At 39.0% G+C, this 13863-nt stretch overlaps 1 protein-coding gene across 1 annotated transcript in view; it reads left to right on the forward strand.

Annotated features, from left to right (window-relative positions):
* The window catches only part of LOC111953754 (receptor activity-modifying protein 3-like), a 36361-nt gene extending 26574 nt beyond the window's left edge, over window positions 1-9787 (forward strand). Inside the window, exon 4 of the mRNA XM_023973224.2 lies at window positions 5625-9787. Coding sequence (XP_023828992.1) covers window positions 5625-5880 — 256 coding nt within the window. The 3' untranslated portion in view covers window positions 5881-9787. The remainder of the gene's footprint in view (window positions 1-5624) is intronic.
* The last annotated feature ends 4076 nt before the right edge of the window (window positions 9788-13863 follow it).

Genomic DNA, 13863 nt, shown 5'->3' on the forward strand with positions numbered 1-13863 from the left:
AACAACATGGTGATCAAATGAAGATCCTAAATCTGTATATTGATTCAAATGAGCAAATCTGAATCTCACCACGGGTACACAGTCAAGAGAATGGGACAGCCGAGGAGGCATGGACCAACTGCAGAACATCAGCAGAGACTGAATGCCAGGCACGGTGCCGTCCACTGCTAATGAATATTAACACAGGGACATTATCAACAGCAGGCCTAGGGACAATATCACCAGCAGGCTTGGTCTGCTTTATAACTAACAGATGCTCCTCCAAGGTCAACAGTGCATGTTAGAGTGGCCACAAATGGCCATTTGCAAACGCAATGAGAATTTACTGTCTGTGTAATTTAGTAAAACAGAAAATTTGGTAATTACAGTACCAGTCACAGAGGACATACAGAGAGGAGAGTTGGAAATAAAATCAATTTACCACAACTTGAAGGGAACCGTTTTTTTTCTCCAGGTCCCAGGTCGATCCCTTGGGATTGCTAGTGTATACCACTTGAATATAGAAGTAAAATGCAATTTTTGTCAACTCCGCAAAACATAAACTCCGTCAGATTTTTGTCTAGCGTCAACTCCGTCAGAGTGCTGAAAGATCTGATAGAATGGTTATGTTTTTATTGGGATTTTCAAATGAATCTTTTTCCATATTTTACAAAATTTTTGTAATACAATTACATTTTTAGAGGCAAAAATATTTTAATTACTGTTCTGCAACATATGCTTAAACAATTGAATTATTTGCTGTGCTAGACCTAAGAGATAATGTTCCTTTATAAATGTTGTTTCATGTACTAAATCTAGAAAAACTTGCCAAAATGCTAACGAAATGATCCCTGGACCATTTAATAGTGGTCTAAAACAAAACAAAAAGAAGTTTGGAGATTTGTATTACATATTTGAATAATGTAATGTTATAATTAAACAATCAAGGCCTTTAAGCACTTGTTGGACAATACTTGTAAAAATGAAATGCCTTTTAGGATGTCTGATGGAGTTTACATAAATCCAGCAAAACTGCGCTATGCCACTGTCCCTTGGGTCGAAAAAAAATGACCTCAACAACCCTAATACAAACAATCCAGCAAAAAGCCATCTTGGATGACACTGATAAATTTGTTGTAAAGTCTATGCATTTCACTGTACCATTTACACCCTGTGGACGTGACCAATAAACTTTGATTTGATTTATGTCCTCTCCTCCCCCAAGTATGCCTGTCTGTACATATCCTTTATTGCATTTTTTTAAGAGCAGTGCAGACTATGATGATTTTTTCTGCAGCATAGCTTCTTCTGACAACCTAATGGACTCATTGACTCTACACAATCAGACATAATGATCTTTTGTTATGTTTCTGACAAGCTGGACTCAAAACACTTTAAAACAGGATCCCATTGGACAATCAACACTTTATAAAGCCTTTTTAGAACACTCATAAAGTCTTCATAAGAAATACATGGATACTTCACAAATTATTTATAAACAATATTATCCAGCATAAACGGTTATATAAAAAGGGACTAGCGTGTTGTTTGCTGATGAATGATTCCTGAAGCATTTTTATAGACCTTATAAAGTGTATGAGGCTTCATTAAATACATTTTTTCCTTGCCCTGAAAGTATTGTTTGTTGCCCAAAGAGACAGTGATCCACTATTCAGATATGTTTCAAAAGCCACTGCTAACATAAGCTACTTAAACTGACCCAAAAGGCTTTTTTCAAGTCTTCTGCCATTTCTGAGGAATATTTGTGCAGGCAATGTTTGGCAGTGAAGTTGACCTGTAATATTGGCATTGTGGGTTGGTTTTGTTTTGCGATTGGGAAGCTTTGAATTTTCCTTACATGAAAATACATCTGAGAAAACATTTAAAATATGCCTAAGCTCTTCTCGTGCACCAAATGTACAGCTGCTGGAAATAATGTAGTTTTTCCAGTTATTACTTTATCTGAAGCACAGCAGATTTAAAAAACAAATTTGCCAACGCTAAGGCTCAGTGCACAACTTGTGTAATATTTTTTATGTATATATTTTTATATATATATATATATATATATATATATATCGTTTTTTAATTCACATTTTTCAGGGGGTGCTGCAGCACCCTCAGCACCACTACTTCTCCCAAGTGGCGCAGCGGTCTAAGGCACTGCTTCTTAGTGCTAGAGGTGCCACTACAGACCCTGGTTCGATTTCAGGCTGTATCACATCCAGCAGGGCATTGGGCGGCTCATAATTGGCCCAGCGTTGTCTGGGTAGCCCATCATTGTAAATAAGAATTTGTTCTTAACTTGCCCAGTTAAATAAAGGTTAAATAAAAATAAATATGACTTAATTCGTCTAAAATGTACCCTTGTTAACCTAGAGTTGATGTCCGTGCCCCCGCATAAATCTAATTAGCATAATAAAAAAATCCCCATCAAATTCTGTTTAAGCTAGATATATCTGTTTTATTTGCATGGCTGCGTCTCAATCCACCACATCCGCCGATGTCGCCCTTCCGCATCTGCGGTGAAAGGTGGCAGAGCTAGAGCTGTGTTTGTCAGGCCATGAGACATCCTGAAAATTGGTCTTCTCATGAAAACGTCTGTAGTGTCCGAATGGTTTAGCCTACAAACTATTTTGACCCCTCTATAGAAAGATGAGACTGTCACAAACATGATGGTGTTGATCTAGGACGACCCCAAGCCTCACAAGAATAGTCTGAAGCCGGGTACCAGTTTTAAAAAATTAATGGAAACATAGATGGAGATAGTTTAGTGCCTAAGATAAGGGGTTAAATACATGTAAAAAAAAGTATATATATACACATAGGACAGACACTTCAGAACAAACTTCCTTTAGATTATTATTTTTTACTATCTGTTTATCCATGTATGAATGTCACGATCGTTGTAATGATGAGACCAAGGCGCAGCGTGCATAGAGTTCCACATAATTTTAATAAAGAGAAACTCACTAAACAAAACAACAAAAGCACAAACGAAATGTGACGCTACTGGAGTGCACAAAGGCAACTTACTGTAGACAAGATCCCACAACTAACAATGGGGAAAATGGCTAGATAAATATGATCAGAGACAACGATAAACAGCTGTCTCTGATTGGGAACCATATCAGGCCAACATAAACATACAAACACCTAGATGACCCACCCTAGTCACTATCACGCCCCAACCAACACAGAGAGAAACAGCTTACTATGGGCAGGGCGTGACAATGAAGCTGTTATTAAATGTGTTTCTATGAGCTAATAGTAGTAAGGTCAAATTCAATGTGTCACCCCCCCCCAAAAATGGTATATAGTTTTGATACCTTAAGGGGTCCTAAAATTCCAAATCAAATAGCGAAATGATACTTGGTATGACCATTTTAAAACAATTCCATATATTAGCTTAGTAGAACCCCTTCCCCCAGCTTAGATTCTTAAGGATTTTTAAGCAAGAGACAATCAGCTTTTATAAGAATGTATTTGTCCTTTTAATGATGGGTAAGCTTTTGCAGGTTTTAAATGATAAAAGAAAATAACACAGCACACAGCTAAATATAAATGGTAACTTCACGTATTCCATCAAATTTTCAGTCGGGGGTCAACATCTTGTACCATCGTTTTTTACAATAATATACAAGCCAAAAAGCTCTTCCAGAGTTACCATACAATTAATCCATTAATTTACAGCAGCCTCCCTTATGTCCGTATGGAGACACAGTCTACACGCTTGACTGAGACTCATTCGATTTGCAGCACTTAGGCGGAGGTCGTCTGAAAGCAATGATGGGGATTGGCTGACGTCAAACCACACCGCTAGTATGAAAGGCATAGGAGGGGAAACTGATGTTTGTTAAATATAGAGCTAACCACTTTGGTCTTGACTAGTTTGACTTAATGTGGTCTGATAGGATCTGTTTTGCTAGGTAAGCATCATGGCTGGGACCCCATGTTACCCAGAGTGCTATTATATTAACTCTAATCACCCATTTAGCTCCTAACTGTGTAATGTAACAAGCCTGGGAAGTGCAGGTAATTTGTGTCATACTGGAAGAAAAACTGTGTGTGTTATAATGGGTTGCTTTTAGTGCAGTTTATAGGCATAGTACATACAGAAATTCACCCTAATGAGGCAGCCTGTGTCCAACTCATAGCGAATGATGTAAACTTGATGAGGAGGACACACATGGCATATGGCTACTCCATCAGTTTCCAAAGTGACATAAAAACATTGGTCCTACTTTGAACAAAAACAATGTTACAAGGGCTTTATAACACATTCATAAAGCATTCATAAGCACTACATAGATTCTTCAAAAATCATCTATTTAAATGTGTCATACCATATAAATTAGGACATCTTTAAGCAGTGAAGGCTTTATGAATGCTCTATCAATTGTGGTTCATTTAAATGTAAATAAGTGAATTGTTTTGGCCTACAGTTAGCCATGATGATTAGCTAGCCAGCCAAAATGGTTTACAGTTACTGTAGCTAGCAATCACCTATACACTATTTTGCTAGCCACAGTAGCGCTACCGTGCCTCCAAAAATAACGTCTTCAAAAATTATGTGTTTACATTTTACCATTGTGACGCACATCCATTCATATTGATTTTCTATGCATATTATGACAAAAGAGGCATGACTTGAGCCTCTTTCTATATAGATTGACACCGGGCTGAATTTATTTTTGCAGAGTAAGAATTTTAGGGATAAACCCTCCCTGTTTATCAGTTTAGACACATCCTATGTGTAAGGTTCTGTATTTATTTTCTTAGTCAACCTTGTGTTCTGTTTCTTTGTGTTCTTGAACCTAGCCCTGTTTCTTTGTGTTCTTGAATGTAGCCCTGTTTCTTTGTGCTCTTAAACCTAGCCCTGTCTTTCATTTTTGTTCATTGATTTCACCTGGGTAAGTTACTCACCTGGTCTCATCAACTCCTTATTTAGTTCAGTTCATTCTGTTTGTGCCTTTGTGAGGTATTGTTCGCTTTGACTCTACTAAGCCTTTTCCTAGTTCGTTTGTGAGAACCAGTTATAGCCTTCAGTCCTAGTTTTCTTTCACCTGCCTATTTATGACCATTGCCTGCCTGTGTCCACGATTCCTGCCTTCTGCGAAGGTGAAATAAACACCTGTTGTGCTCTGGGGGTGAATCCACACCTTTTTCTCCCTGATTATTCATTACACTAAGTAGCTGTGCGTATGGTAACAGCTAAGTTGCAAAATCTGCTACGTAGACACCTTATCTCTTCTCCCCTGAAATAGAAAATAAATACGGAGATACAGAGAACATGATTTTCAATCTAATCCATGGCCCCAGATTCCCTGCCTTCTGATTGGCTAAACACTTTGTGTTCCTCTGCCATCTGGGCCAGGGATTGGCCAACCCTCCTCCTGGATAGCTACTTTTGTTCCAGCCCTGCCACAACACCTGAATCTACTGATCAGCTGCTCAGGGGCTGTTAGAGCAGGGCTGGAGCAAAAGCCTACTGTACATGCCCAGAAGGAGGGTTGGCCAATCCCTGCTCTAGGCTGGGAGTACCAGAGCCATATATTTACACCTCTATGGCTCTAGTGAGTACTAACCCTTTCTCAACCTGACTGTTTATTTGAAACATTTGTGTTTCTCTGCTCTCTCTGCAGTGTGTACCACGTCTTCTCGCTGTGCACAGAGACCAATGCCGGGCGCATCAACTGCTACTGGCCCAACCCGCTGGTGGAGAGCTACATCATCCGCATCCACAAGCACTTCTTCTCCAACTGCACCCTGGAGAGGGTGATCCTGGTGGACCCACCAGATGACACACTCACCATCCTCATCCTCATCCCTGTCTTCCTCACCCTGGCTATGATCGCGCTGGTGGTGTGGTGCAGTAAGCGCAGTGACATCCTGGCTTAAGATGTTGGTTTGTTTGGTTCCTATATGGCTGTCCAGAGACCCATGAACTTCTTTGAATGAAAATACTTTATTGATCCCCAGAGGGGAAATTGGATTAGACAGGTAGCCTGGGAAGACAGGTAGGGAACCTACGAAGGGAACTTTTGTTTGTTCATTGTGTCATTTCAGGATTTTGGTGGATTGAATGGACCAAAAGAAGCTACTTAACGCCTTTGAGGGAGATGCATCCTAAATCCATTTTGCTAGCTTGAGACGGTCCAAGCCCTTTTGAGAGATATACAAGGACTCAAGGCACAGAGCTACAAGACATTCAGGATTGTTGATCCTTGGTGTGAAAAGGGACAGACGCCCAGGGACTGCCTCAACATCATCACCTATCAGACGCCGTTTAAGCTTGTGGGTATATATTCTGGTGAAGAGTCTTCTCAATGGGAGAACACGGACAAGTTGACACCTGAACATGTACAATACTTTTCTGTACCAGTGCCGTCTACTGTAAAGACCCTGAATTTTCCTTCCTTTATCGCCTGCCATTCTTTCTCAACAGCAATGTTCCTGGCACCATGGCCTTCTTCACGCTTCCTCGTCTGTTATGTGTTGTCACTATCAGTTCAAGCTGCAAAGATGGATACAACAATTTCTTTCCAAAAAATACCTAACCCTGATTTAACTTACCTTAACCACACCCCTAACCATATGCCTAACCAAAACCTTAATTTAAGACCAATGCTAATTTTCATGTTCATGATATAGGCAATTCTGACTTTGAAGCTTGGCCATAGAATGGGAACAAGCCCTATATGTGTCGCTTAGACTAGAGAACTTGGTTTGTTTCTTGAAGTGAAATGGTTGTTTGACTTCATTATTTATCTTGTCTCTGGGTTGTCATTGCAATGGCCCAAAAGTTGTTATCACTGATTGCACTGCTCATGTGGTGAAACCTCAGCAGGAATTCTGCTCACTCTAATTGTAATTTAATTTCACAGTTTAATCGTTCTGGGAGGTATTGGCGGTAGGAACATAAATCACTGTCAAGATTACGGACTCGTTTTGAGAGAATTTCGTTGTGCCAGAACTTTTGGTATTGAGGAGCTATTGAATTATTTACTGTAATGCTATTTAATGTTTTAATTAAATTACTTAGAATTAGTCAATGCTTTGGTTATTAATCAACATGTCCATAGTGCAATGTCATTTGCCCCTTTTTGTCCTCTGCCGCTTCGAAACCATTCCTACCTCTACTTCAAACTACATCCATCTCGATGTAACTCCAATTCAACTGAAACATCCTTAGTACGGTGGTCATAAAATAATTATATTGTTTTGACATTTCAGTGTGTAAATGTAGTTAAACAGTCACATCTGCAAAAAAATGTTCTGACGTTTAGGTTAATTTCAAGGTAAAACTCAACAATGCTGTATGATACATTACCATATGGGCAAAGCTACTAACAAGGCCGTATGAACGTTTCAGAAGGGATTGGGGGGATGTTCATATTCGTCATCAGTGGTGTAAAGTACAAAAGTAAAAATACTTTAAAGTACTTCCGTTTTTTTGTGTATTTGTACTTTACTATTTATATTTGACAACTTTTACATTTACTTCACTAAAGTAATGTACTTTTCTCCATACATTTTCCCTGACACCCAAAAGTACTCGTTACATGTTGAGTGCTTAGCAGGACAGGAAAATTGTCAAATTCACGTACTTATCAAGCGAACACGTGGACATCCCTACTGCCTCTGATCTGGCAGACTCACTAAACACATGCATTGTTTGTAAATGATTAGTGTTGGAGTGTACCCCTGGCTATCTGTACATTTTAAAAACAAGAAAATGGTGCCATCTGCTTTGCTTAATAGAAGGAATATGACATTTTTACTTTTGGTACTTAAGTATATTTTACTAATTCCATTTACTTTTGATACTTAAGTATATTTAGAACCAAATACTTTTACTCAATATTTTACTGGGTGACTTTCACTTTACTTGAGTAACTTTCTATTAAGGTATCTGTACTTTTACTCAAGACAATTGGGTACTTTGTCTACCACAGTTCCTCATATTCCAATTTAAGACAAAGTCACTTTATAAAATGGAGACTATTTCCCCATTATTATGCGATCAAAACAAACATATGAATCTAAAGATGTTGACATTCAGCTCTGATCATCAGGATGTCAAACGGAGTGATATACACTGTGTAAAAAACATTAGGAACACCTTCTCGTTCCATGACATAGACTGACCAGGTGAATCCAGGGGAACGCCATGATGTCTTATTGATGTCACTTGTTAAATCCACTTCTTTCCGAGTAGATGAAGGGGAGGAGACAGGTTAAAGAAAGATTTTGAAGCCTTTAGACAATTGAGACATGAATTGTGTATGTGTACCATTCAGAGGGTGAATGGGCAAGACAAAGTTTTAAGTGCCTTTGAACGGGGTATGGTAGTAAGTGCCAGGCACACTGGTTTGAGTGTGTCAACAACTGCAACGGTGCTGGGTTTTTCATGCTCAACAGTTTCCCATTGTGTATCAAGAATGGACCACCACCCTGTCGTAACTCTCCTGTGACGATCTGAAGGATCAGGTTACAGTGGGTCCGCTATACAGCGTGCTCTCTCTCGTAGAGGGGGAGAGTGGGAAGTCGGCTGTTTTATGGCGGTCGTAAAATACGCTGCCGCTATGCTCTGTGGTGTTCGAGATTGGAATGTAAACTGTGAAACACCGAGAGACACTTGGACATCAAAAGTTTGAATAGTTAAACAATATTTATATTTTTGAGAATGTGGGAATGGTCCATGGGTATTTAAAGAACAATCCTGTCGAAGTTGTTTTATTTTGTGACATCAGGAAAGGCAGTAGGACAAGATAACGGTATCTATGGAAGTGCACATTCCTCAGTTATTAGTTTTCTTCCTGAATGTTGTATAAAATGAATGAGTAAATATGAAACTATTTGTGAAAAGATGTAATGTGATGTTAGCCTTCTAAATGAGAAACTGTCTCTTCATATAAAAGGGTTTAACTAAGTCGGTGGCCATGCCCACGTGACCAGACATCTCATTAGGCATCATGGAATCGCCACTTCTTCCACAGAGTATAAAACCCACTTCCGACAAAATTTACATCAGATCAGAAAAAATGAAGCCGTAGCTATGTTGAAATGGTTGGCAATTTAAACTAGAGTCAAGATGACGCCGGGATTAGGTCCCCACATTGGAATGGCTGTCACTCGAGACCAAAACATGCCGGGTGAAGCTGTTGTGTGATGTGGTTCAAACTACAACTCTACCAAAGGACAAGATTAGAAAACATGAAGCGGTAGCTACATGTTGAAATGGTTGGCAACTCTACAAGAGATAAAAACGCAGGGATGAGGTCGCCACATTGAAATGGCGAATAAATATACAAACTAAAGAACAATTATTCAGACTGCAGCTGTTTAAATACTTTAGTCTGGTAAACGCATCCGATCCTAAGAACATTCCAGAATGGTACTCTGAAGTATCCATTCTAACAACCTACGACTTTAATCTCTGGTGGACAAATCAAAGACTCTGTCGACTGACTATCCAGCAGACTGACCGGCAATCGCAGAGAGGGACAACAAAGGAAGACACTCGTAAATATGTAAATTGCAATTTATTTTCGAATGAGCAGTTGTTCATGTTCAAAGTATTAGCAGTTTCTATGAGTGTAGTAATCCTCTGAGTTTCCCGCTCTTGAGTGGTCCCTACCCCCTTTTCTTTGTCTACCAAGTCATCATATCGGTTTCGTCCACTAGGGACTTTTTCTTTGTATCATGTAGTAACCGATGTATGAACTATTTGTGTGTGTTTATGTAATTCTGTGATTGATTAAGTTAGTTAGTAAATAAATAAATAAATAAGCAAATTTGTATATCGCTGATTCATGATCTAGGCTAGGATTCATGCAGATATGCAAGGGTTTGCAACATTCAGTAATGAGACTGATGAGGTAAAATTCATTAATAAGCGACTGTTTTGATAAGATATGAAAATATCTGAAGAGTTATATTCGGGAAATTTAAACTCTATAAACAACATGTTCCCATGGTGCCCGGACTTCCTAGTTAATTAAAGTTACATGATTAGTTTAATCGCGTAATTAAATCACACATATAGAATTGATTTGATAATATACAGTCTTCACATTTAATGATAGGCAACGACACGACAACCCAAAGAACATCCAGCCACAACTGACACAACTGTGGGAACCATTGGAGTCAACATGGGCTAGCATCCCTGTGGAACACTTTCGACACCTAGTAAAGTCCATGCCCCAATGAGTTGAGGCTGTTCTGAGGGCAAAAGGGGGTGGAACGCAATATTAGGAAGGCGTTCCTAATGTTTTGTACACTCGGTGTACAATGAGAAATTATTATTATCATAATTTTGAGGGATAAACAAAGAGGGACAAGACAAGCATGATTTATATGACAAAAAACAGCCCGGCATTGTATGAGGGTTTAAGACGCAAACAAAAAGACAATAGTTCATGCCCTCAAGGATGACTTGCCAGTGCCTCTGCAGCACAAAAGTTGGACTGCAGGAAGGATGTACAATTGTTTCCCAGAGCCGGCGAAGAATTAAAGGAAATGGGCTGGCTATGATTTTAACCAAAAGAGGTACAGGAAGTGCAAAGAGTGCCATACTTCCTCATACATGCATTGTTATGACTGGGTCCGCCAACGGCACTGTTCAGCTCTGAGAGTTTGCCTGTCTCCACCCACCCCCCCTTGAGACCCCCACCCCCCCTCCACCCTCCAGTCGTTGATTACAATTTGTAGAAAATATGAATGGTTACAGTATGAAAGGTTACAGTAATGATTCATGAAAATGTCAAGTTACACGTGTGTTCCATAAAGAGAGAGAACCATAGGGAGGAAGAGAGTCCAAAAGCTGCCAACTGCGGGAAAAAACGTGTGTAAGCACCCTATTCCCACGGAGTCCCTATAACATGCAAGACTCCAACAGACTCACTTACAACAGAGGCCCTGCTTCTCTCTCTCTCTCTCTCTCTCTCTCTCTCTTTCTCTCCATCTCTCTCTCTCCTCCCCTTTCCCACACTAACTTGCTCCAGTGCACATGACCTAAACAAGACATCCCCTCCCCTAACCCCTCTCACCCTTACCCTCCCCTATCCTTCAGCAGCACTCGAGTGGTCTGTAGTATTTAATCTGTCACTGATAAGCATGGTACAGACACAAACATGGCTTACAAACCTGCAAATCATCCTCTCAGGCACACTGGCCAGTCCACAGGGACTCTCCAGAGCTCATTTCATAACGTAATTCATGAGCAGGGCTTTTTTTGTTGGTTTGTTACCACAGCCCACTCCACTCGGCAGCTGGACTTATTCATGTGGATTTTGCAACGACTTGCATCATTTTATGATTGCGTTTCTAATGATATTCAATAGAATCATCCCAGCAAGTCTTTCGAATGTGCTTCCCCCCCCCCCCCCCAGAGTTAGCAGTGAGTCAAAAGTCCTGACGTTCGAGTTAGATCTTTTCCTCCTCCTCTGTGATTTATTAACACACATTGTGGGAGTACTTACATAATTTATTAATTGTAAAATCCTCCGCTGGCACATAGCTCTCAATGATTTGTGTAATTCATTTCTACAGTACTGAATTTTAGTCTCTGGATTGCTTTGATCGTTATCAAGTTTTACATCTAGCGTTACATAAAGTTGCCCTCATGCCATGCAATTACTCTCATTTAATACACCTACATAGATCTCAGAAAATAATTACTCAACTGCACATATGGCAAATGTAGATAATGTATAGCTATAAAACAATTACTAAATTGTGTAGTGATAGGAAAACTGGCCTAATATGAGTTAAGACTCGTATAGTTACTTTGAAGTTATATTCCATGTAGATGCATGTTATATGTGGGTAACTGTGGTGCACATTTGTATTTTGGGTGTTCCATCCTGACAGTACAAGTACAAAAGGAGCATTTTCTAAAAGCTGAATGCCCTCGAGCACTACCTTACTGTTTACCCAGCGTATTCCACTCTGCTGCGTGAGTTCATAAGCTCATGATATTTTTTTGTTGCGTGGACGCATAGACCACAGCTTTCCCTAGCAGAACACACTGACGATTTGTTATCGCTAAACTTCAGACGTCATGAATTTGGGGTTGTGGTGAAATATACAGTAGCTTGTATCCACTGTCCCATATGTCAAATATGAATGTAGCCAGCTGCGCAACTGTGGCATTTGATAGTCTTTCTCTTATGTAGGGCCTACTGACAGATGCTTTAATTGACAAAAAATAGACGTGTGAACTTTCAGTTTAATCAGATAGCTAGACGCTGGAAAGTGAGATGAATTGCTGACATATTTTAACCAATGATGTGTATAAACCCTGGATTGCTGATGTTATGTAATGGCTAATGAGAGGCTTTGAATCCATCGGCCGCCACATTGATACTCCTCAGAAGGAGGAGGAATGAATGGAATTCTACAGTATTTCAATAAAATGTCTCAAGGACAAAATTACATGTATTTAAGTATTTATTTGTTGTTGTGGGGACAGTAAAGTTGGTAGATTAGTAGGGGGTAACTGCCCCCCCCCCCCCCCCCATAATTTACATGAAGATCACAAGATGTCACCAAATTATTTTCCCAACACTTTCCCTGGCTGTCACTGTTCATGTTGAACAAAATGATTGTGGGAAGTTTATCATTTTTTTTTACATTAAATAAAAGTTGTAGATGGATATTATTATTATTTTTATATATATAAGTAGTTTAGAGAGAAAATGTAGATACTTTTGTAATAAATAGTAATATGTTGAATGAATGTGTTGGGAGCAACTCGACCCCCCTTTATGGTTATGAATGTGTTTGTACCTGTCATTTAGACAATGACTAGCCCAGTTAGCGCTACTGTAGTTTATGCTAACTCGCTAGCTAGCAACTTCACTAGCCGTAAATGCTAGCCAGCTAGTTAGCATAAGCTGCTAGGAGTACTAGCTAGCAACCTTACTACTAAAATACATACAAAAAAATTACTTAATTTCAGTTGTAAATGTTTCCACTAGTGACTGATAGTTTTACAGTTAATGCAACTTTATAGCCTTTTAGCTATTTTACACAGCATTTTATGTCATATATCTATCTACATTTTTAAGAGAGTTTTCAATTGGCATCTCTCCCCCTGTTTTCAGTCACAGGTGGGGACTGGATTAGGTGCGAGTAGTGCAGGAGGTGGGCTCATGAGTTGTGCTCCAATTTTACTGGGGATAGCTTTATTTGTGACCTACAGGTACAAATTAGAATTGTGCAATAGCAGAGTATAAGAGAGTTGCCACATCAATGTTACACTGAGTTAAATTAGTTAAGTTATTGTTATTAAATATTATTATTTATTCTCCATTCCAATATTATATTCCATTTTTTTTTGTGAATTAAAAACTATTGAAAACCTTTTTCTCCTGAAAGTAATTTTAAAGACTGCTGGGATTTAATAGCTTGCATTATTCAAATCATATTTAGTGCAATTGTACATAATTGATTACATGGAAAAGTAACAAACAAAGAAAATGAATGTGCAGGTGAGTTAAAAAGTGGAACTTTACATCAAATCTCCTCATAGAGCAGATATTAATGGTGACATGTGCAACACCATTTCTCCCCCATATTTTATTTAAATCATTAAAATACTTAAAAGCTAAGTATTAATTACTAAAGAATTTCTAAATAGAAGTGATTAAATGGATTTTAACACTTGTCTGAAACCCTATGTCAGTTTCCTCAGGGGGGGGGGCAGTTACCTTGGTACAAAAGAAAAAAACGTAATAAACATCCCTTTAAAAAAAAAAACATTTCATGAAATAACAAAAAAAAGTGTAAACTGTAGCCATTTCCCTTTATAGTTTATTTGCCTAAGCATGACCTTCATCCACATACCAATTCTTTTCCAAACGTTGTTTTTTG

This window comes from Salvelinus sp. IW2-2015, linkage group LG27, assembly GCF_002910315.2.
Source record: "Salvelinus sp. IW2-2015 linkage group LG27, ASM291031v2, whole genome shotgun sequence".
NCBI lineage: Eukaryota > Metazoa > Chordata > Actinopteri > Salmoniformes > Salmonidae > Salvelinus > Salvelinus sp. IW2-2015.